The 24,783-nt window shown below is 52.4% G+C and overlaps 1 protein-coding gene across 1 annotated transcript; it reads left to right on the top strand.

The window, feature by feature from the left end:
• Positions 1-3,610: 3,610 nt before the first annotated feature.
• On the top strand, positions 3,611-24,521 carry sgip1a (SH3GL interacting endocytic adaptor 1a). Its single transcript, XM_084692319.1, has 25 exons — positions 3,611-5,129; positions 5,869-5,932; positions 6,429-6,453; positions 7,021-7,083; positions 7,327-7,390; positions 7,568-7,746; positions 11,315-11,326; positions 12,534-12,555; positions 12,698-12,905; positions 13,220-13,302; positions 14,229-14,312; positions 14,756-14,833; positions 15,340-15,559; positions 15,601-15,742; positions 15,884-16,100; positions 16,600-16,730; positions 17,066-17,219; positions 19,969-20,028; positions 21,131-21,242; positions 21,571-21,726; positions 22,244-22,385; positions 22,493-22,695; positions 23,033-23,097; positions 23,301-23,465; positions 23,798-24,521. The coding sequence occupies exons 1-25, from the start codon at positions 5,075-5,077 to the stop codon at positions 23,818-23,820; spliced, it is 2,727 nt and encodes a 908-aa protein (XP_084548445.1). The 5' UTR covers positions 3,611-5,074; the 3' UTR covers positions 23,821-24,521.
• Positions 24,522-24,783: the final 262 nt, after the last annotated feature.

Below are 24,783 nucleotides of genomic sequence, written 5' to 3'. Positions count from 1 at the left end.
CACACACCTCCCTCAAGCCTGCTTCCTGCTGTCAGTACCTCACCTTATGGGGGCTGGATGCACACACCTCCCTCAAGCCTGCTTCCTGCTGTCAGTACCTCACCTTATGGGGGCTGGATGCACACACCTCCCTCAAGCCTGCTTCCTGCTGTCAGTACCTCACCTTATGGGGGCTGGATGCACACACCTCCCTCAAGCCTGCTTCCTGCTGTCAGTACCTCACCTTATGGGGGCTGGATGCACACACCTCCCTCAAGCCTGCTTCCTGCTGTCAGTACCTCACCTTATGGGGGCTGGATGCACACACCTCCCTCAAGCCTGCTTCCTGCTGTCAGTACCTCACCTTATGGGGGCTGGATGCACACACCTCCCTCAAGCCTGCTTCCTGCTGTCAGTACCTCACCTTATGGGGGCTGGATGCACACACCTCCCTCAAGCCTGCTTCCTGCTGTCAGTACCTCACCTTATGGGGGCTGGATCACTCCGGATGAGTTTCAGATACAGTTCCAACTGCTGTCAGAACAGCATAGTTTCCTTTCTCATTAGCCAAGCATGACTACCCCCTAATCCTAACCACTATTTCAAGGACTACCAGCAACCCCACAGTCCATCTCCAATTCTACACACCTCACACACCTCCAGCAACATCGTGTGATTAAACAGACCTTGGATTTTCTCATATTGTTGATCACATCAGTTACAGTCTCATGTTCAGCAGATGTACTAGAATACTTTGTGGGAGAAAAGAAGGGTTGTTTTCATCTATGGCAGAAGCAGATGTTGTTCAAGTTGTAGATATATCAGCCTTTGGAACAGTAGATACCCCTGTAAGCCCAGGGGATAGGGTGGCCAGCTGGAGAGAGAGAGAGAGAGAGAGAGAGAGAGAGAGAGAGAGAGAGAGAGAGAGAGAGAGAGAGAGAGAGAGAGAGAGAGAGAGAGAGAGAGAGAGAGAGAGAGAGAGAGAGAGAGAGAGAGAGAGAGAGAGAGAGAGAGAGAGAGAGAGAGAGAGAGAGAGAGAGAGAGAGAGAGAGAGAGAGAGAGAGAGAGAGAGAGAGAGAGAGAGAGAGAGAGAGAGAGAGAGAGAGAGAGAGAGAGAGAGAGAGAGAGAGAGAGAGAGAGAGAGAGAGAGAGAGAGAGAGAGAGAGAGAGAGAGAGAGAGAGAGAGAGAGAGAGAGAGAGAGAGACAGAGAGAGATGGAGGGAAAGAGAGAAAGAGAGAGACAGAGAGATCGCACAACGTTAACATTCGCTGTGATCAAGACTGTCGTTTCTGCCCCTGACCCACTTTATGGAGCGCATGCGGTTGACGTGTACTTTACGTAGCCTTTCCTGTGTGTGTGTGTGTGTGTGTGTGTGTGTGTGTGTGTGTGTGACTGCGCCAGTGTGTTCCGTACTGCGTGTGTGTGTACTGTACTGTAAGTGTGTCAGAGCCTAGCTCCCAGCCTGGACAATGCGGTAGGAACCCAGGCCCACAGCGCACACTAGGACAGGTGCTGTGTGACCGGCAGCCATTTTGCTCGGCGTTCTGAGTGAGTCAGCTGACCTTCCCAGTGGCCCCCGGGGTCACATCTACTGCGTTTTCTCTGGCTTTGAAAACACGAGTGGACAGGAGCACGAGATCAAGGCAGTTTCTTCTCTCTCTGTCTCTCTCTCTCTCTTGTCTCTCTCTCGTCTCTCTCTCTCTTCTCTGTCTCTCATCCCTCTCTCCTCCAATTCTCCATGACGACAGGGCTCAGGTGCGTCAGCTAGCTCTGATCTCATATCTCCTATAGAATCAGGCGTCCCATCGGGCTATCTAATGGAGAGTGTTCGTGAGTGCATGAATACATGTGTGCATGTGTGCGCCTGTGTGTGTGCATGTGTGCGCCTGTGTGTGTGTGCGCGTGCCTGTGTGTGTGTGTGTGTGCATATCAACTGGCAGAGCTGAATGCATCCATCTCCAGCAGCATCATCCCCTCTCTTTCACCAGCCAGCCAGGATGAGTCACTACCACACTGAAGACGTTTTAAACCTCCCTGCTCCTTCCTCAGTCTCTGATTCATGACACACAACAAATTATTCACACACACACACACCTGTGTGAGTCACCAGGCACCCAGTAGCAAGCAAACCCACACTCCTGTTTCATCAGCGATCACACCCAAGCCGGAACAAGCAATTTGTTGAAAAACCCAACTACCAACCACAGGAGACAACGCCCCTCATCTCTCCTCCACCTCCAGTCACAGGAGACCACGCCCCTCATCTCTCCTCCACCTCCAGTATCTGTGACTGACCTCCCTCCTGCTGCCTCCCAGGTTCCTGACCTCCGTAAGAGCGCTGGTCACTTAGTATGCACATCCTCTCCAGCCTCCACTTCCCTGGCAGTGTGCAGCGCCAAGTCTGGTTGTGTGTGTGTGTGTGTGTGTGTGTGTGGGGGGGGGGGATAAAGAGCCTATTTTGCAGTCCCTCTTCAGACCAGCTTGTAAAACAGACCCTGCCTCTTCCTTGAATGATCCTAGTTCTGGGTGGAGGAGAAGGGGATGGAGGAGGGGAGCGGGGCTGGGCGGTGGAGGAGGGGAGCAGGGCTGGGCGGTGGAGGAGGGGAGCAGGGCTGGGCGGTGGAGGAGGGGAGCGGGGCTGGGCGGTGGAGGAGGGGAGCGGGGCTGGGCGGTGGAGGAGGGGAGCGGGGCTGGGCGGTGGAGGAGGGGAGCGGGGCTGGGCGGTGGAGGAGGGGAGCGGGGCTGGGGACACTGAGGTTTGTGTTCATGAGTGTGTGTGTCTGTTTTTATCTGTCACTGTGACCACCCATAGCCAGTGCTATGTGTCTTTCAAACACACACACATACACACACACACAGGCTTTTGAGATCATAGCTGCCGATTATCCCGGCTGCACAGCAGGAGGGTTGTGTCCAGACGATCTGAGACTCAGAGTGTGGGTGAGGAAGCTAGCCTGTGCGGTGCACAGCCCTGCCCAGCCAAAAAGCCCTATGTCCACACACAGCGTACATGTCTAGAAGTCATCACTCTCTGTGGGGCAACGAAACAAAACACACAGACACAAATTAAATGGGGGAGATGAGTATTGTGTGTGACAGGCCAATCATTCTAGGAGTAGACTAGAATACAGTTAATGTGAAAGAGAGAGAGATTTCAGAGGGTAGGGATGCTGTCTAGGTGTGCTAGCCATGTTGCTAGTTATACATTGTCAATTTTAGTCTGTTGTTGTTGCATGAATCCGTCTGAGAGAACGGCATGATCAGGATATAAACAGGATGTTTATAACTATGCTACACGACTATCTGATTATCATACCAAAGGTTAAAGGCTATTAAACGTAAGTGTATAACTATGGAACGCTGTTGTTCTGATGTTTTGATAAACGCAGACCTTGAGAGATGGAGAGATATCCAAACGGAATTTGACTGGACGAGATAAAGGAACATTGGATTCCTGGCAAAGACAATAAACCGCCTGGCGATTTATTTTTGCCCTCGGTGCCAACTGTAGATACCATCCAGTCAGATTTTACTCCGCCTAATCCTGTAGTTAGGGGTTGTGCCTCTGGCTACAGTTCCGATGGCCTTTTCATCAATTACATTACTGTGTCTTTAAGACGAACAGCTAATCGCGTTAGCACTTCCGCTAGCTCTCGTACGGAAGCCATCAAGTCATTATATAGAATCCCACCACGCACTCTGTTATTTTCATATCTACTAATTAACCCCCTACTCTGGGGGATGTCTTCATGTGTTTTCAATCTCACATCGGAGAATTGGATTTAGGCCGACCCTGCTGTTGGCACACGCAGGCTGATTACATTAGCTTGGAGTATGTTTCCCTGCGAGTAGCTCACGTCTGCGTAGCGAATGTTGAAATCGTCAATGCAGGGGTTACGTACGGAGTGCTGGTTATGGACTATTGCAAATCCTAACCCACTCACCCTACTCGGTCCATATCATTGTCTTGTAAAAACAGAGGAGATACACAGAGTGAAAGGGAATTGAGGCAGGATATTGGGGCAGCGGTTATCTGATTTGGCGTGGGCGGGGGATATTTGCAAATGGGGACCCCTTTATTTGCGAAGCTGTAAACCTGTCTGTCTTTTGTAAAGACGTTGCGGGAGAGACGTGCTAAAGACAAGGGAGAGCAAAATAGAGTCATTATCATACAGAGAGTGTGTCTGGTCCATGTTGTGTACAGACTTGACACACTAGGGATTTGCAGTCACGTTTCCTTCCCCATATCTCTCTCAGGTCGTCAGTTCTGGTCACAGGCAGGCAACACACGCCAGAAGTCTGTTGTCACATTGATCATCCGGGCCATGATCAACAGGCTGTGGTACAAGGGCTGATATCAGATGCCTCAAGGAACCTTGTCTAAGGAAATAACAAATTGTGTATTTCATATGCTTGTGTGTCTGTGGGTTCCCCGGCTAGCTGTGTGTGTGTGTTGCAGCTAGGGGGGTTGAGCCGTGTTGTGTGGTGAGAGGGGGATATCGATGGGGACGCGTCCCCGAGTGGGACTTCCTGTTGCTAGCGAGCACGTCTGAATCGGTTCCTCATGTTGGGCTCCAGTCAGGCCTGCCGGCCCATCCACAGGTACCCCCACACCATGAGAGAGGGGTCCTGAACGACGGTGGAAACAGAACAGTCCTGAAAGGGGTTAGAACCACCTGGGGACAAGTGGACATGCAAGATAGCAGCATCTAACAGAGAGGACACCGACGCAGCCCGATAGAGAAACGCGGATGGATGGAGCTGTGAAAATGGACCTATCGATAAACAGCTCTCCCTAAAGCTGCTTGGCAGTCAGACTGCTTGTCTGGTCTCCACAGCCTCACAATATGGCTTCTCCTGTCCCCCCTGTGTGGATCCTTTATTTGCTGTGACGTCAAGATTAGTTTCCTTATTCATGAGCCGAGTTGCCGGTGTTGAATTTAAGAGCCCCATCCTGTGGGTGAGGAGGTTGTGTGTGTGTGTGTGTGTGTGTGTGTGTGTGTGTGTGTGTGTAGGGGGGTGAAGAGAGGACGTGTGCAGTATCTGTGCGTCTGCAGTCTTGAGGGTTGAGAGATGCAGTCGTGACATGAAAGAATGAGAGAGAAGGAGCTCTTAGCCATGCAGGGGGATAACTGGGCCTTTATTTCAGGTAAGGATGTAGCCGTCTGTCCAGGGCCTTTCTCTTTTGAAAGTGGATATCTCAAAGAACGAGATATATCTGGTCGGAACTTTTGCATGTTTTCTTTGTGAAGCTCTTTCTTAGGAAGCCGTACAGGGTCAGAATTGTATTTCGAGTGAATTGACTTGGCTGTATTCTGTATCGTCAGGATGTGGCTTAAGTAATAGTGGGTGAACTTCAGTGTCACTTCTTGTAGAAGTTATTGACTTATCAGTATCTGTTCTTACACCCCGACGGGATAGACATTCATGGAAACGACATTGTTGTTCAGACTTCTGCACTACAGGTGCCTTGTAACCTGAGCTGGACCGACAGTGTGGTGTACATTCCAGCTACCTCTTGCTTCTGAGATGAGCGATATTCCTATTTATACGGATAAACTGGAATGGATTGCTGTTTTGGGCCTTAAAAAGCAAGCTTGAGGCCGAGGACGAGGACAGGAGAGATGGATGGCTGTGGGGCAGCTCTGTGTTGACCATGGCATCCTGTTTTTAGATATCAAAGTGTGTTAGCCTTCTGACTGCTGTCGGACACTCAATTATACATGAGAAGTTCACCTTTTGGTCTGCCGGATTATAGATCTGGACCTTGACAGCTAGCCAGTTTTAACTGGGTTTCTATATTTACAAACACACAAACACACACACATTCTGGATCTGTCTATGACCTCTGATCACCTCTCTCCACATTTTTTGTTTCTTCTCTTCAGGATTGAAAAAACGTACCAGGAAGGCCTTCGGGATACGGAAGAAAGAAAAAGACAGTGACTCCACGTAAGAGCACGTTCATCCATCTCCCCCCTGGTCCTACTGTGTCTGCTGGTCCTACTGTGTCTGCTGGTCACACTGTGTGTCTGCTGGTCCTACAGTGTGTTTGCAGAGAGAGAGGGAGAGGGAGAGAGAGAGAGAGAGAGAGAGAGAGAGAGAGGGAGAGGGAGAGGGAGAGGGAGGGGGGAGAGAGAGAGAGGGAGAGAGGGAGAGGGAGAGAAACTTTGCATCATCCGGTGAACTGGTCGGTCAGGTCCGCACACCTATAAAAGTCTTTACTGTGCTGCTCTGCTAATTGGCACAGCTCTTGAGGTGGGTAAGAATGTGAAGTGAGTTTCAAGGTCTTTATGTACTCTCAACCCCCTCTCTCTCTCTCTCTCTCTCTCTCTCTCTCTCTCTCTCTCTCTCTCTCTCTCTCTCTCTCTCTCTCTCTCTCTCTCTCCTTCTCTCTCTCTCCTTCTCTCTCTCTCTGTCCTTCTCTGTCTCTCTCTTCTTCTCTCAGGGGATCACCAGACAGGGAAGGGGGTGTAAGTATTTTTAATCATTCTGATTAATCAATGTAATCAGCTGTGAAATAGCTCGTACAATCTGTTGGTGGGTATTTGTTGTACTAAAAGCCCGAGTGGTTAACAACATTGCTGAAGGGAAAGATTACAGCGGTCGTCTTGGTTACCAGCGTGATTTAGTGTCATTATTCTAAGATTGGCCCTCAAGGTAAATCAACACTGCGGCCTTTTTAATGATCTTGTAATAAAAAATAACACGTGTTTACTTTGTTATGCAAATGACCACCATGACCAAATGACGGCCCGTGTAGGACTTGCAACTGTCGCATTTCCATTCTTAACTGTCATTTTCTTTTTTTTAAAACATCTTCTGCCAGGATGCCCCAGAGATCGAATCGGTATTGAAAACAAATAAGTCTCCATCTAGTCTCTATCTAGTACGGAGCACTCAGTAGACTAGACCTGAAGCTGTACAGCCCTCTGATCTAGTGCCGTAGTAGTAGCCTGACTCCCTGATTGGTAGGGCTGTAGTGCTTGAATTTAATAGGCATGATCTGATTGGTGGGTTTGTCTGTCGTTGTATTACAGGCCCAGAAGAAGACCAATGGGGCGCCTAACGGTTTCTATGGCGAGATCGACTGGGACAGATATGTGAGTCACCACGAATGAAACAGTCCTGTTGATCCTGAGCGTAAACCATTTTCACATTTTTTTTTTTTTTTGCTGTATGCAGAGCTACACAACGACAATCAAGTCTTTCAATCAATCAGTTTAATCATTTGGGTTGTTGAGACGGCCTAGCTCTGTTTCGTAGACGGTCGGTGCATTTGCAGAAGGACAGCGGGATATTGGCATAGCTAACCGTGACCCTGAGTTTTGATTGGTCCGTTTCAGAATACGCCCGAAGTGGACGATGAAGGCTACAGCGTGCGACCGGAGGAGGAAGAAGAGGGAGGAGATATCCTTGATTGCTGTCGTCTAACACTGCTCAGCTAGCTACCTGCACATCGACACTTCTACATACAACACCGGGGCTAAATCTAAACATTAGCAGTCACATGGATGTTCCATGCAAGGGATATCACATGACATCTTGGGTCATAGGTGACTTGTACCGTCCTTAACACCCGACCACCTGCCCCCAAAGCCAAGGCCAGCTTCTTCTCCTCCAGCGAGTCGGAGGAAGAGGAGGATCAGCGGAAAAAGTTCAAGATCAAGATCAAGCCTCTAGTGTCGGTCAGCGCGGTGGCCGCGCCCTCGGTGGACGAACTCAAGGCCTCCATAGGAAACATCGCTCTCTCCCCATCTCCTCAGGTGAGTTCCTCCTCCCTCCCTCCTCCTCTCTCCCTCCATTTCCCTCCTCTCTCCCTCCTCTCTCCCTCCATTTCCCTCCTCTCTCCCTCCTCCCTCCCTCCTCCTCTCTCCCTCCATTTCCCTCCTCTCTCCCTCCATTTCCCTCCTCTCTCCCTCCTCTCTCCCTCCTCTCTCCCTCCTCCTCCCTCCCTCCTCTTCTCTTCCTCCTCCTCTCTCCCTCCTCTTCCCTCCCTCTTACTGCCTAAACTCCCTCCCAAAACCCAACTCAACATGAACCCCTCTCCTCAACCCAAATGAGAAATTCAAAGCCTCAAACTTTCTGGGATGTCCAAATACGTGTGTGTGTGTGTGTGTGTGTGAGAGAGAGAGGGAGAGAGAGAGAGAGAGAGAGAGAGAGAGAGAGAGGTGTTTAAGGGGGTCAGAATAGAACTGACCCCTCAACTCCAGGTCCAGAGAAGCCAGTCTTCTTAAGTATCGTTCCTGGTCTGAATAATTCAGGCTGGAAAGTGGGCAGTCTGCAGTCTTAGCTTCTGTTGGGACATGCCCGGTCCTGTGGTCATATGAGCCTCACAGACTCAATAATTCATCTGTTGTGGAGTTGCTAGCGGCTAACTCGCTAGCCTGGAACACTGAGCAGGTGTTTAGCTTCTGTGCGTGCGTGTGTGTGTGTGAAGGTAGATTAAGGGCAGAGGCAGGCGACCTTTCAGAGAGAGATTGATTATTTGTAATCCTTCAGATGAAGCCTCACTCCTACAGGATTGTTTTGTTCCCTCCCAGAGCACTTTTTTGTATTTCTGGTTAGGGTGGGTTTATATATAAATAAATATATATATTTTTTTACAGTTTTAGTTAACCCAAAAATCTAAATAGTAAACAAGTATACTGCACAGTGCCATGGCTCGGGGTAAACCAGAGACTTATCATCTAGGCCTGATCAGACAAAGAGGTCTTTTCCCATCCTCCAGTAATGCCTCTCAGAGGCAGACGACAGCACCAGATTAGAGCTGTTCTGTCTGGATTAACTCCTCTATGCCACTTAGCATTTTCACAAGGGCTCAAGCTCTTTAACTCAAAATGAATGGTCATATCCCCCTGCCCCCCCCCCCCCCTTCCTTCACCATGACAACCGCGTAGCTTACCCACATAACCCTGGCAACTCCTCGGCCTCGGTTTGAGCCAAGGAGGACGTGGAGTGAAAAGGTTAACAGGATCGTGACACCTCTCTCTCTCTCTCTCTCTCTCTCTCTCTCTCTCTCTCTCTCTCTCTCTCTCTCTCTCTCTCTCTCTCCTCTCTCTCTGTCTCTGTCTCTCTCTCTCTGTGTCTGTCTCTCTCTGTGTCTGTCTCTGTTTCTCTGTCTCACTGTCTGTGTCTCTCTCTGTCTCTCTCTGTCTCTCTCTGTCTCTCTGTCTGTTTCTCTCTCTGTCTCTCGCTCTTTCTCTTTCCCTTTGTCCACTGCCGTGAATTCCCTTGCTCCACCGTGCTACAACATTAAAGTTTTACGTGGTTCTGGCTGACTGGGCAGAAAAGAGAAGGAACAAGAACATCTGTTAGTTCCAAAGCAAGCCTCTTGTTCGGCACGACGACACCGGATGTTGGCTTGTGGTTGTTTGTGGATGTAAATGAAGTTCAGCTCCATCTTCATCTAACCTTGTTTTCACATCAGTAGACTGCCAGAGGTCTAGAATGCTAACACACTGTCCCCTCTGCCTCTCCCATCTCCCCCTTCTTACCCTCCTCCCTCCCCCCCCTCTCTCTCTCTCTTTCTCTCTCCTTCCTCCCCCCTTCACAATGCTAACTACTATAGAGGAGTAGCCCGGTAAGATTGTGCATGATGACAAGTTTGTGTGTTTTGCTTTTGTTGAGTGACTTTTTTTTCTCTTGCTTCTGTCCTTCTCTTGCTTCTCTGTCTGCATGAATGGTTGCACATGCAGAACTGTGCATGCATGGCAAGCTTTCTCTTTTGTGCCTGTCTTTCACAAAAATCTCCTAAGCTGCTATTCAGGATTGGTTTCAGTGGTTGTGGGGCAGTATTTGTTCTCTGTTTGCCGAATGTTTTGAAAGTTTATATGTTTCTGCTCAGGCCCCTTGATCTGAGGCTGGAGCAGGGAGCCTCTAATGTGGTGTTAGTTACAGTAGTCAAGTTCAGAGGTCTGTCATGCTGTCAGAGGTCTGTCAGAGGTCTGTCAGAGGTCTGTCACTCTGTCAGCGGTCTGTCACTCTGTCAGAGGTCTGTCATGTTGTCAGAGGTCTGTCATGTTGTCAGAGGTCTGTCATGTTGTCAGAGGTCTGTCAGAGGTCTGTCATGTTGTCAGAGGTCTGTCAGAGGTCTGTCACTCTGTCAGAGGGCCTCAGGGCCACTTAGAAGTGGAACAACTGCAGAGGTCTCTTCGTTAGGGAGCTAGGAATATCTCTTGTGTCATGATTTAGACACTGGGAATGTCCGGCTGCCATCTTTCGACAAAGCAAATATATCCACACACTCAAAGTACAGTAAGCCTCAGTGTGTTGTGCTGTTTTGTAGGCAGTTTTGACCAAGTGTATCAGACACAGGTCCTCAGGGACCTCTCTACGTAGTAGTCACACACAACGATCTGTCTGGTCAGACGTCATGGTCAGAGCTGAGAGGGTTATTTCCTGTTGTTCTTCTCAATCGCCAGCAGCAGCCTCTGATTGGCAGAGGACGCACACTATCATCTGCAGCTTCCTTTACGTCCAATAAGATTAGTCCTCTCGCCCACAGGGTCCCACCCCCCCTTTACATCACTGTAATCACTCACGCACCGCTGCACAGCTGGAGGGAGGGCAGGAACGCAGAGGGGGGAGGAGGGGGGAGGAGGGGGGTGCACACTAACACAGGAAATCTGCTGTGGGAGGAGATGCGGAGGGGGCGATGGCTCGGCAGAGAGACTGGGAATGAGGCCGTGAACACAGCAGGTCATCCAGTACACACTGGAGTCAGGAGCGCTCTGCTCTGTCATTCACTGCTCCGGATGACTGGGATTCTTCTCTTGCAAACACACACACACACACACACACACCCACGCGTGCGCAGGACATGTGGGAGTGAGTCATCTAGGATCCTATCACCCCCGCCCCTTTCTCTTCTCTCTCTCACTCTTTCTCTCTCTCTCTCTCTTCTATCTCCTAATTATTCTGAGTTCTGCACTCTAAATACTCGTCAAATGTACGTTTCCTTAAGGCACTAATCTTGAATGAGTGAATATGCAGAGGGACTTTCAGTGCAACATGGATGCTGCTCAACACTGAGCTAGACGGAGCAGTAACCCTCCAATCACATGCAGAAGCTTTCTCACCCCTCCCCCCCCCCCCCCCCCACACACACACACACACGCTGAAAGTAGCTTACTGCCAAGTCTGTTTTATATTTCTATGACATCTCAGTGACATGCCTTCCTTTAGAGAGGAAGCAAACAAAGGTATTGTTAATGACTGTTGTTTGTTGTTATTATGATTTGTGTCCGTCTGGAAGGACTGTGTCTGTGTCATGGTGGAGCAGTCTGCTCTCTGACCAGGTGTCTCTTCTCTCTCCCTTTCTGCTGCTCACAGAGACGGAGCCCGGTAAGTTTCACCTTACATCCCTCCCTCTCCCTCCCTCCCTCCCTCCCTCCCCCTCTCCCTCCCTCCCCCTTTCCCTCCCTCCCCCTCTCTCCCTCTTTCCCTCCGTCTTTCCCTCTCTCTCCCTCTTTCCCTCTCTCCCTCTCTCCCTCTTTCCCTCCCTCCCCCTCTCTCCTTCTTTCCATCGCTCCCCCCCTCTCCATCTTTCCCTCTCTCCCCCTCTCTACCTCTTTCCCTCCCCCTCTCTCCCTCTTTCCCTCCCTCCCTCAGGTAAATAAAATGGGGGGGGAAAACACCTTTCTGAAACTTCTTCCTGTAGCCTGGAGGAGAGGGAGAGGAGGGGGAGAGGAGGTGGAGTGGAGGGGGAGAGGAGGGTGTTGGGGTTGACGGTTGATGTGAGATCAAGCGATGTTAGCTAATTAGCCCTAGCGTGGATTCTGCTTTGACTGTAATGTTCTACTGTTGACAGCTGGAACCCTTTTGATGTTTCTACTCCTCTCCAGTGACTCCCCCCCCCCCCCCTCTCCTCCCTCTTTCTTCTGGCTGTGTCTCACACGCACACACCCCTAAAGACCGTCGTATCCCAAGACTGAACTGCAGGGAACTCTCTCACTGTGCTGTCACTCACAAAGCTCCTTGGCTCTCGGCCTCTTTGTCGATCTCTCTCTGTCGATCTCTCTCTCTCTGCCTCTCTCTCTCTGCATCTCTCTCTGTCGATCTCTCTCTCTCTGCCTCTCTCTCTCTGCATCTCTCTCAGTCTCTCTCTCTTTATTTCTTTCTCTCTACCTCCCTCTCCCTTCCCCCGCCGAGTGTGTTGGAGCACAGATGAGGGCCTGTCACCCACACATGGCAGACAGCTGCCAGTGGTAGCCCCTGGCTACGGAAATGTTGACCCCACATCGTAGATGATCTTAGTGCCTCCGTGATCTGCATCTTGGCTCTGCAGACACCGGTTTAGAACAGAACCCAGCTCAGGGTAAATCACACCAGGCCCTTTCCAGGGAAGACCTCCCTGCCAAGGTCCCATCCTGGCCTCCGCTAACTGACAGGGTTTTGTACGCTTGCGATTCATCGCCACCCTAGCATCTGACCCCTGTGTTAGCAAGTTAGCAAGTCACTGCTTTCTGCTACTGTAACGAAGGAGCTTTTGGTGTGTTTTGAGGTTTATCAAGTAAAGACAATTACATCTGATCATGTTTCTCTATTACAGGGTTTGAAAAGGGACACTTCTAGTAAGTATAGTCAACGTCCCGTGATTCCTCTTTGCCTCTGAAACAGTTTGTGTGGTCGGTGTGTGTGTGTGTGTGTGGGTGTGTGAGGCCTCAGTTAGTCAGTAGCTCCGTCAAGGGCTGAGATCTGAAACCTTCTCCACAGGTGAGGAGATCGCTCGGCCCAGGCGTGCGGCACCCATCAGACCCCCTGTGGCCCCGCCCACCACAGCCCCTGTGGCCCCGCCCACCACAGCTCCTGTGGCCCCGCCCACCACAGCCCCTGTGGCCCCGCCCACCACAGCCCCTGTGGTCCCGCCCACCACAGCTCCTGTGGCCCCGCCCACCACAGCTCCTGTTGCCCCACCCCCCAGGTACAACACACACACACACACACTGACACACACACACACCTGACACACACACATGCACACTGCCGATTTACCACCTGTCAGGGTCACCTGTGATTTGGGTCCTCATGACACTGTATCTCACACCTGGAGCACAGCCTGACGTCTGTGATGTCAGAGACAACCCTGTCTCGTCTCCATAACAACACAACCCTCCCTCCTCATTGAAGCTCTGTAGTTAAGGAGACTGGAGAGTGAATATGCTGCTGTGATGGTTCTGACCAAGTCTACACCCCCCCCCCCCCCCCCATCTAATACCCTGCTCTCCCCCCCTGCAGCAAGAACACCCCTGAACCAGAAGATGCAACAGCCTTATTTGGGCCTCCATTAGAGACAGCCTTTGGGGAACAGAAAACTGAAGGTAAGAATGGCGTGTGTGTGAGCGTGTGTGCGTCTGAGAGTGTGTGTGTGTTGAGGGGGGGTATGAGTTGTAGGAATGTCTTTGTGTATATGTGTGTTTGCAGTGTTTGGGCGTAGTGTTGTGATGAATGTCTGTCTATCTGATGCTGGGTTTTCCTGCTCAACTCTGTGGCTGTCATGAGATTCTCGGAAAAGCCCTTGTGCTCGACACTGCTAGTCAAGCCTGACACTGTGGCACACTGCAGCAGAAAACATGAAGTACACACACGTCACTGCAGCCTGCTGCCGGCTAGCTGCCACCCAGTCTGACACCACTGGCCTCCTGCAGCTCTCTCCCCTGTGTCTTAACTAAGACTCACCACCACAGCACCTCCACCACAACCTCCTCAACTAAACTTAGGAGAAAAAGTAGGCAGTCAGGTTGCTGAGCGGGTAGAGCATCGGGCTAGTAATCTGAAGGTCGTCAGTTCAATTCGTGGCTGGGGCACATGTTGTTGTGCACTTCCCCCTACTTGCCTCTGGGAGAATGTCCCTGTACTTACTGTGACACACTCTGGATAAGAGCGTCTCTCTGTCCTGACAGATTCAGCTCCACAGTTTCTGTGAGCTGTTAGCTGTTGTGTAATGGCCGGTTGAGGCAAAGCTAAAAATGTTGATAGAAATTTTGATTGTAGAAGCAAAATAACACAAGCATTGAAGCTGCAATAGCAGCGATATGAATAAGAATATGACTAAATATAAATATGTATTATATTACTTATGGTAGTGCCTATAATGGGAATATTAAATAATAATAATAATATTAATATGACAAATAAGCCATGTTGAGTTTGACTGTGGCTAATCCAGTTAGCTCCAGGTGTCTCTATGGGGTGTGTGTACTGGATACACATTAACATCCCTTCCCTGTTTCCATCTTTAACCTAGTGCTCATGTCTGAGACTGACATGTGGGGCGCTCCGCTCTCTGGAGCCAGCCCTGACTCTTTCACAAGACCCTTCCCCACAGGAAGTAAGTTTCCAGCTTGCGTTTTCACCTCCTGCTCCACTTAACCCCCCCCCCCCCCCACCTCGTCCAATCCCCCTTGAATGACTGCACGGAATCATCATGAACCAACCCCCCCACCGCCACCACCGTTCACGAGAGAACTAGCGAGAGGTGGAGCCAGAGCGAGAGTGCTTGTGAGTGAGTGTGTGCCATCATCGCTCTCTTCCTCCACAGCGCACACTAACCCACACATGTCATACGAGCGCTGGAGACTGAGGAGAGATGATCTCCCCGTGCTGGAGATGCTCTCCTCCTCCTCCTCCTCCTCCTCCTCCTCCTCTCTCCCTGCATCCGGCATGGTCTGTGTGTTCTCTGTCCCCCATCGCTCGTGCCTCCCCCTGGAGCCCTCCAGGGGGCGCCCTCTACAGTTGTCCTGGCTGCTCACGGCCGCGCTGCTGTCATTGCAGCTCCGCCTCCGCTTCCGCCCAAGAATGTCCCGACCTCCCCCCCTCCATCTGGCCCCCTCTCCACAGACGCCAGCGCCGGTAAGAGACCCTCCCCCTCATCTCTCCCTCCCCCTCCCGCTCTCTGCATCCCTCCCCCCTGGACCTCAGCCCCTCTCGTTCTAACAACTGTCCTGAATCACTCACTCACTCACTTTTCTTTCTCTCTCTCTCTCTCTCTCTCTCTCTCTCTCTCTCTCTCTCTCTCTATGTCTCTCTCTCTGTCTCTCTCTCTCTCTCTCTCTCTCTCTCTCTCTATGTCTCTCTCTCTGTCTCTCTCTCCCTCTCTCTCTCTCTCTCTCTCTCTCTCTCTCTCTCTCTCTCTCTCTCTCTCCCTCTCTCTCTCTCTCTGTCTCTCTCTCTCTCTCTCCCTCCCTCTCTCTCTCTCTCTCTCTCTCTCTCTCTCTCTCTCTCTCTCTCTCTCTCTCTCTCTCTCTCTCTCTCTCTCTCTCTCTCTATGTCTCTCTCTCTCGCACTGTGTCATCTCAGTTCCTCCCAGGCTGGGTTCAGTGTGTTGATGGTGTGTCTGTCCTGTTGGTGTGTGTTAGACGTGGCAGGTGAGGCGTCAGGAGGGAAGCCCTCCATCGCGGACCTGGACTCCATCTTCGGCCCAGCGGAGCCCCCGGGTCCTGGGGACGACCCCGGGGACAAGTGGGTCTGCTTCAGCGACGACTCGCCCAACAGACCGCCCCCTCCGCCCAGCGACCCCACCCCGACCCCCCCCACGTCCCCGCATCCTCCAGACGACCCCGCCCCTCCCCTCCCGACGTCCCCGCTGCCCCAGGAGCACCCAGCCCCCCCTCTCCCAGCCTCCCCGCCCCCCGGGAGGACACGCCCCCTGCGGCGCCACCCTCCCCTCCTCCGTCAGAGGTCACCCCCTCGCCCATCCCTCCCCCGCCCTCCGCCCCCACGGCGCTGCCCCCGATCGAGGACCTAGCGCCCCTCCCTTTGGCACCAGAGGCCGCTGCCTCTCCTCCCTGCAGCCCTGCTCCTCCCCCCAGCCCGCCCCCCGTCGCCCCCCCGGCTCCTAAACCAGCCTCGGACTCTCCCTCCAGCCCCCCCGCACCCTCCCCCGCCCCCGTCCTCCCCCCTCCCCTGGTCCTCCGCCAGGAGGACCCCAACACCCCCCAAGACGTCCCTGTGAAGGAGGACCTCAGTGAAACCATCGCCTCGCCCAAAGACGCCGCCGGCCAGGCGACCCGGAATACTCCTCCCCCGCCTCCGCCCCCTACGTACCGGGCTGTGGTGTCCTCGCCCGGGCCAGGGGCTGGGGCTGGGGTTGGCCCTGGGGCTGGGGGCACGACCAGCGGTGAGTACCCCCGTCTGTCACCCCCTCCCTGGGATGCAGAGCTCCGCAGCTTCCCAGGACTGACCCTCCACAGCAGTGGAGGGTAACACGCCCCACAGCAGCTATACACAAGGCTTTGTCCTGGCAGAGTGGTCTGTTTAGACGGGGGTTAGCTTGGTCAAACATGGAGCCGCACCAGAGCCTGTAGCCTGGACGGGCCCCCAGCGTGTGGGAAAAGTCTCCTGTAAAATAAACAGCGTGTTTTTACAGTGGGCCTCTCAGAGCTCATCGGAAACGACAGCGGTCTTCGTATTCAAGGGGAGAAGTTTGTTTTCATTTGTTTTGTGGGACCGTTTTATGTATAAAAAAAAAAATGATAGCTGAGGATGCTGCCGTTAAATACGATGTTCTTAGTGAGACGATAGAAATGCTGCACTAGATGATAGCGGGCTGGTCGATTGATGAGCAGTTGATGAGTCGTCCTGATGATGTTCTGTCTCTGCTGTCGCCCCTCCCCCAGGCTCCTCCTCCCCCGCCCGGCCCTCCACCCCCTCGTCGGCCCCCTCCAGTGGCCCCACCCCGCCCCCTCCCCCGCCCCGCCCGGCCTCCAGACCCAAGCTGCCTCCGGGGAAGCCCGGCGTGGGGGATGTGGTGAGGATCCTGAGCTGTCCAGCACAGTAGAGGTCACATGATCACTGAAGGTTTGGTTGCTGGACGTTGTTTACATTTACCAGCATTAGAGGATCTAACTCGGAACACTCTCTCTGTCCCCCTCCCTTCTCCCACCCTCTCTCTCTCCACCTCCCATCCCCTTCACTCTCTCTCTCCCCCTCCCTTGTCTCTCTCTTTCTCTCTCTCCCCTTCCCTTCACTCTCTCTCTCCCTCTCCCCTATCCCCCCTCCCTCCCTCTCTCTCTCTCTCTCTCTCTCTCTCCCTCTCTCTCTCTCCCTCCCTCTCTCTCCCCCTCCCTCCCTCCCTCCCTCCAGAGTCGTCCCTTCAGCCCCCCGGTCCACTCGGCCAGCCCCCCTCCCGTGGCCCCCCTGGCGAGGGCGGAGAGCACCTCCTCCATCTCCTCCAACAACTCCCTGAGCGCCGCCACCACGCCCACCGTCGGTAAAGAGCTCTTGGTGTCTGTGTCAGGTGTGTGTGCCATCCTCCATCAGCACAGCTGCTGTGTGTCCTCAGCCATCTCTCCTGCCCACAGGCCCTGTGCTTTGTGCTTTGTCTTCAAGTTTGACATCCAGTGATCACTGTCTCACTTTACGTTGCTGTTTTTCAGAAATGTGAAATGGTGTCATTTTTTTGTACAGTTAATTTCTCACCTGGTTCTTTGATTTTTTCACTCCTGGTTTCGATTCCCAGTTTTTTTTATTGTTTCTATTTTGTTTTTGCTGTTGTCTGTGTGTTTTATTTCCTTTTGGCCGCTTGTTTTGATGTCAGAGGACGATGCTTATGTAGACAGACTGCCCACGTTTGAGAGACACTTTGACCCGCTGGCAGGTACAGTACAGACCAGAGACCCGTCAAAGCCCAGGGCTTTTTTGTGGGAATGTTCCAGATTCCTTTGGAGACTGTCTGTGAATGCGTGTTACCAAGGGTGTGTTTGGCTGTCAAAGGGAGCAGGTCATTCATGATGGTCATGCGTGCTTCGCCTGTTGCCCCCGGTTACGTCACGGTGGCTTTGACAGTGAGCAGATGGACACATGACATCATCTCTGTGGGACTTTCATTTATTTATGTCCACCTGTGATTTGTAGTTCGTCCTCATCAAACGATCCCTGTTCATTTTGGACTGTCAAGTATACGTTTTGATCAAGGAGACTAAAGTATTTAGATTCTTATATTATTTATAAATTATATTTATCAAACAGAGCTTTTTTTTTTTTTACAAAAGAAAACTAAAAAGCCATGGTGAACATCCATTCTCATTTCCCAAAACAGCATTTATAATATATTTTTTTTTTTACTGTGCATCTGTTGCAGTCCCACCAATTCCCCACAAACGTTGTTTTTCTGACGAGACAGAAAACTCTGTTCTGGTGTGTTTGTAGCCGAAGCTACAGCTGTTTGTGTGAGAGATCCGCTCGTGCCAAAGTGCATCTTACCCTCCCATCTGTGGACTCCTGAAGTCCAGATCCACACACACACCCTCACACACACACCCTCACACACACACCCTCACACACACACCCTCACACACACACACCCTCACACACACACACCCTCACACACACACACCCTCACACACACACCCACACACACACACCCTCACACACACACCCTCACACACACACCCTCACACACACACACCCTCACACACACACACCCACACACACACACCCTCACACACACACCCTCACACACACACACCCTCACACACACACCCTCACACACACACCCTCACACAGAGAGCCGTGTCTTTTGAAGTCTGGCAGGAGAACCAGGTCCCCCTCCCCTCCAGAGGGGCACTCCCCCAGCTGTTTGGTATTCACGCCACCCTTCTCCTCACCCTCTCCCCCCTCACCCCTCTCAAACGATGAAACCCTCCAGTGTCGTCGTCCTACCCCTGCCCCTCACTCGACCCCTGACCCCTCACCCTGACCACTCTTGCTCCATCCATTGAAACATACCTCTTTACTTCAAAACCCTGACACCCCCATGCACCCCCAATCCCTCTTCAGCTCACCTGTTCCCCTCCCCCTCTCCTCTCCAACCCCTCCTCCTCTCCCCTCTCCTCTTCAAACCCTCCTCCTCTCCCCTCCCCCTCTCCTCTCCAACCCCTCCTCCTCTCCCCTCTCCTCTTCAAACCCTCCTCCTCTCCCCTCCCCCCTCTCCTCTCCAACCCCTCCTCCTCTCCCCTCCCCCCTCTCCTCTCCAACCCCTCCTCCTCTCCCCTCTCCTCTTCAAACCCTCCTCCTCTCCCCTGGTCCCTCACCTATACAGAAGGCGACATAATAAAAAAAAAAACTTAAAACCCACCAATCACCAACATGACTGCTGCCTCCTGCTGGTTGTGATCAGGAATAACAGCCTGTCTCCACCTGTTTCATAACAGATGCGTGTACGGTTGAGAATAGAGTCCACAAAGAATTGTAAATGTGACCAGACTGGAGAGGAGGGAAACAGAGGACAAGCTGTCCCTCATGGATGTATTTGCGGCGTGTAAAGTCAGTGACGTGTGTTCTGCAAAGATTGCTGCTTCGGTTTTTTGCTGCTTCTTTTTTTTTTCACGTTTCTGTGGTGAACTGGAAAACAATGCTAAGCTTTTCATACGTTTCCAGGCGCATCTGGAATGCATATTATCACTCTGCACGATAATCTAAGAAACGACCTGAAGCAGCACCACAACATCTGAAGCAGCAAACTTTGCGAAAACCAAAATGTGTGTCGCTGCCTGTACTGTCGGCCTCGTCTGGCGATGAGGATGGAGGAGGATGCAGCTCCTCTCAGCCCTCCAGAGATGCTAGCTTGTCTCTTCACCCCCACGCCCCAACACCCCCACCTCTCCACACCCCCACAACCACACCCCTACGCCCCCACGCCCCCACAACCACACCCCCCACCCCCCAGCCCCCACACACCCTCACAGCCCCAGGCCTCCCACGTTCTTCTGGAGTGGCTCACCTGCCCCCCCTGACCTGCCCCCCCTCACCCCCCCCCCCCGGCCCGCCCGGCCCCTTCACACACACACGTGTGCCCCGACACACACACCTGTCCCATCTGGTGTTTGGTAGCCACGCCCCTCCGCCCCCCCCCCCGCCCCCCTCACGCTGTGATGTGTGATGGACTGTGACTCACGCTACTGTCCTTCTCTCTCCCCTACCCCCCCCCCCTCACCCTCCCCCTCACCCTCACCTTCCTCCTACTCCTCTCCCTCCTCCCCACACAGAGAATGACCAGCCCTCCCTGGTATGGTTTGACAGAGGGAAGTTTTATTTAACCTTTGAAGGTAAGTTGGGTGTGCACACGGCCTCCCTGTAATGCACACCCTCCTGGGGCTCATCAGTGCAAGCTAACCTCCCCCTTCCTCCCCCTTTCTCCCTTCCTCGTCCTTTCTCACACCCCCCCCCCCCCCAATCGTCCAGGCACCTCATTCTAACTCCCGAGCGCCCTCTCACCCATCCCATCCCCTCCGCCCCCACCCCCCCACCCCCCACATGCAAACAAGCCTCCTTCTCCTCTCTCCCCCCTTCCCCTCTCTTTTCTTTCTCATCTTTCGTCCTCATTTCACAAGCAGTCGCCTGCCTCCCCCCCCCGCGGGCCGGCCTCCTTCACTCAAGTCCATGTCGATTTCGGGCGTTTCTTTTCTTCATCCGTTTTTTCGTTTTTTCCTCCTGTTTTTGGATGTGTCTGGGATGTGCTCTTTGGCTTTTAGTCTTGGATTTCGCTCGCTCGTAACTCCGGCTCTCTGATCTTGTGAGAAAATAATTTTGCCTTTGTTATGAATCAGCATGTCAGGAAATGCATGCTCTCTCTCTCTCTTCAAAGAACAAACTTGTTTCTCATCTTCCTGCTTTACTGCATTTTGAACATCGTCCATCATCCGTCTGAAAGTGTGGAAACTAGACGTCTGGATGTCACACCCTGTAGAGGTCTCTCCTGTAGGTCTGAGGGCTTCACACAGCTGCTGCTCTTCGGCTCTTTACTCCTCCTCAGGAAGATCTCCTCACATGTACAATCATGTACATTTCTCCTTCTTCCTGTAATGTTTGGGTTGGACCATGTCTCTCCCTGTATCCATCATCTGTCTCACTTCTCTGCTTCTCCTGTCATCAAACCTTATTTAATCATTTCCACATTGGCTTATAGTGTCTAAAAAAGGAAAGTTGACCGTTAAACTAAGGAAGGTATTTGTAACATAACTATCCACAACTGCTGACAGAGTGGGTTATTAACAGAGCTGCTGTACCAGGAGACTGACAGGGATGAAGTCTCGAAGACCACGTTTTCTCAAGCGAACAAGACTTTCTCCCTGCCCTGTCTTCGGGACTGAGAGTGTGTGTACGTGTGTGTGTGTTAATGTGTGTGTGTGTGTCGTGTGTCCTGGCCAGGCTGTTCCAGGGGCCCCAGCCCCCTTACCATGGGGGCCCAGGACACCCTCCCTGTGGCAGCTGCCTTCACAGAGACGGTCAACGCCTTCTTCAAAGGAGCAGACCCTAACAAGTACGTACACACACATGTAAAACAAAAACAAAAACGTTCAAGATGCATTCTCTATCTGTCTTGTTGCGTGCCCCTGTCACCTCACACCCCCCCCCCCCCCCTCCCATCTGGTTGCGTGTCTGGAGTGAATCAAGTGGCTGAGCAGTTAGGGAATCGGGCTACTTATCAGAAGATGGCCAGTTTGATTCCCAGCTGTGCAAAATGACGTTGTGTCCTTGGGCAAGGCACTTCATCCTACTTGCCTCGGGGGGAATGTGCCTGTACTTACTGTAAGTCCCTCTGGATAAGAGCGTCTGCTAAATGACTCCATGTGAATGTGTGTCCCCAGGTGTGTGGTGAAGATCACCGGAGAGATGGTGCTGTCGTTTCCGGCAGGGATCACACGACACTTCTCCAATAACCCCGCCCCCGCCGTGCTCACCTTCAGCATAACCAACTACAGCCGTCTGGAGCATGTACTACCTAACCCCCAGCTGCTGTGCTGGTAAACACCCCTCTAACATCCTCTCACACACCTGTAACACCTTCTCACTCACACCTGTAACACCTTCTCACTCACACCTAGCACCCGGTCATATGTGACACGTGTTCATGTGTGACAGGAACAACCAACACAGACATACATACATACATGTAACACCAGCCTCACACACTCCGGTAACATATAATAGTAACACACTCATCCTTAACGCACTGTGTGTAGCTGATCTCCCACACTGCCCGCCCCAGACACAGTCTTATCCCCCCACCTCACTTTTACATTGAGTCATTTAGCAGACGCTCTTATCCAGAGCGACTTACAGTAACTACAGGGACATTCCCCCGAGGCAAGTAGGGTGAAGTGCCTTGCCCAAGGACACAACGTCATTTGGCACGGCGGGGAATCAATCCGGCAACCTTCTGATTACTAGCCCGACTCCCTCACTGCTCAGCCACCTGACTCACCTCACACACCCGTAACATCCTTCTCATGCTCCCTCCCCCCTGTAACACTCTTCCAGTGACGCCGCGGCCCAGCCCAAGGCTGGCTCCGACTCCAAGGCCTTCTGGGTGAACATGCCAAACCTGATGACCCACCTGAAGAAGGTGGCCGACCAGAAGCCCCAGGCCACCTACTACAACGTGGACATGCTCAAGTACCAGGTGGGCTAGCCGCCCGGACACTCAAGCAGCCGGGGCGAGTGGTCAAGATTGTTGTTGTGTTCGGCCTGTGTTTCATCCTTGATGGATGTTGTGCGTTTGTGTGTCAGGTGTCATCGCAGGGCCTGCAGTCGACGCCCCTGAACCTGGCAGTGAGCTGGAGGTGTGAGGCTGCCAGCACGGATCTGAGGGTCGACTACAAGTACAACGGCGACGCCATGACGACGCCCACGGCCCTGAACAACGTCCAGTTCCTGATCCCGGTGGACGGAGGCGTGTCCAAGCTACAGGCGGTGCTGCCCCCCGCGGCCTGGTGAGACACGCCCCTCTCTCTCTCTCTCTCTCTCTCTCTCTCATTCTCTCTCTCTTTCTCTCTCTTTCTTTCTCTCTCTCTCTCTCTCTCTCTGTCTCTCATTCTTTCTGTCTTTCTCTCTCTTTCTTTCTCTCTCTTTCTATCTCTCTTGTCTGGGTCTCTTATGTCTCTCTTTGTAGCTCTCTTTCTCTCTCTGTCTCTCCCTCCCTCTGTCTCTCCCTCCCTCTCTCTCTCTTTCTCTCCAACTCTCTCTCTCTCCTGTCTGAAGGAGATGCTTGTTTGTGGCAACAAACATGACTGTGGAGTCGAGTGGTTCATTTTGATTTTGTTGTTCTAGGAATGCTGAACAGCATAGGATCCTGTGGAAGATTCCAGATATTTCCCAGAAATCCGAAAATGGAGGTAAAACGAACACAAGACACGAGCATTATGTCACAATAATAAAAGACCCCAGTGTGTGACTGTCGCCACCTGCTGTGAGAAGAGGGTATTACAGTCACAATAGCAAGAGAACACTCCACACCTGCTGTTCCACAGCCTTCTGCCTGGACGTGTGCGTGTGCATGTCCGTGTGTGCGTATTGACGTTGAGCGTTCCTCCTCCAGGCGTGGGCTCCTTGTTGGCCCGTTTCCAGCTGTCGGAGGGTCCTAGCAAGCCCTCTCCCCTGGCCGTGCAGTTCACCAGCGAGGGCTGCACGCTCTCAGGCTGCGACATCGAGCTGGCCGGCCCTGGTTACCGCTTCTCTCTCATCAAGAAGAGGTTTGCTGCAGGTGAGTCCAGGAAGCAGGGGACTGGGTTTGTTTTCTTCACGCGGGCGGGGTAGATAACTGAGGCAGACGTGTGATTTGGTTTCGTGGAAGAGCTGGAGGGGACAGGTTTGCAATGAAGCGTGTAATGAAACCTACGCCCCTGCCAGGGAGTCGACAAGGCTAGTCTGAAGGTTACCGTCAGGGAATCGTTGGGTTTGTGGTGGTATTCCTGTGTTGTCATTGATGATTGCACTGAAGATTCTCTGTATTCACTTAAAACACTTCTCACACAAACTAAAACACCACTCGCATCAAATGCTAAATATAACCACCTTATTTGACCTCTTTCTTAGGAAAATACTTGGCAGACAACTAACCCACGCTACTGAACAACACTACTGAATACATACACTGAAGATCTTCTCATCGGGCCAAGAGGGACAAAGACGACAACAGTGGAGCCAATACCCCAACCGCCCCGCTACAGACACACCTAGCTACAGACACACCTAGCTACAGACAGACCTCACTACAGACAGACCTCACTACAGACAGACCTCACTACAGACACACCTAGCTACTGACAGACCTCGCTACAGACAGACCTCGCTACAGACAGACCTAGCTACAGACACACCTAGCTACAGACAGACCTCGCTACAGACACACCTAGCTACAGACAGACCTCGCTACAGACAGACCTCGCTACAGACACACCTAGCTACAGACACACCTCGCTACAGACACACCTCACTACAGACACACCTCACGACAGACAGACCTCGCTACAGACAGACCTCACTACAGACAGACCTCGCTACAGACAGACCTCGCTACAGACACACCTCACTACAGACACACCTCACTACAGACACACCTCACTACAGACACACCTCACTACAGACAGACGCCTCACAACCTTGTATGAGCCCTCTCGTCAAACCACCCTGATCCAGCAGTATTGTATAACTTGCATTTAGAGTCGTGGACTGTTTTAGGGTGTGTTGTCTTTGTATAACGTTCTCGTTTCAGAACATCTGTACTGCTGCAGGTGGACACCTAGTTCCCTCCCCCCTCCCCCCCCCCTCCCCCCTCCCCCCTCCCCCCTCCCCCCCACCTCCCCCCTCCCCCCTCCCTCCCCCCTCCCCCCTCCCTCCCCCCTCCAGACCTCTTGTTCTTACCCATCACTGCAGCTGCTCGAACTCTCAACCGCAAACACACACACACACGGTACGACCGCAAACACACAGACACATGGTACGACCGCGAACACACACATCGGCCTAGACACCCCAGAGAGACAGCGTATGTACACAACAAACAGTTTACTCCCAGTATG

The sequence above is a fragment of the Hypomesus nipponensis genome, chromosome 26, assembly GCF_054491055.1.
Source record: "Hypomesus nipponensis isolate SF chromosome 26, ASM5449105v1, whole genome shotgun sequence".
Lineage (NCBI taxonomy): Eukaryota > Metazoa > Chordata > Actinopteri > Osmeriformes > Osmeridae > Hypomesus > Hypomesus nipponensis.
This window is presented reverse-complemented; position numbering and strand designations above follow the sequence as displayed.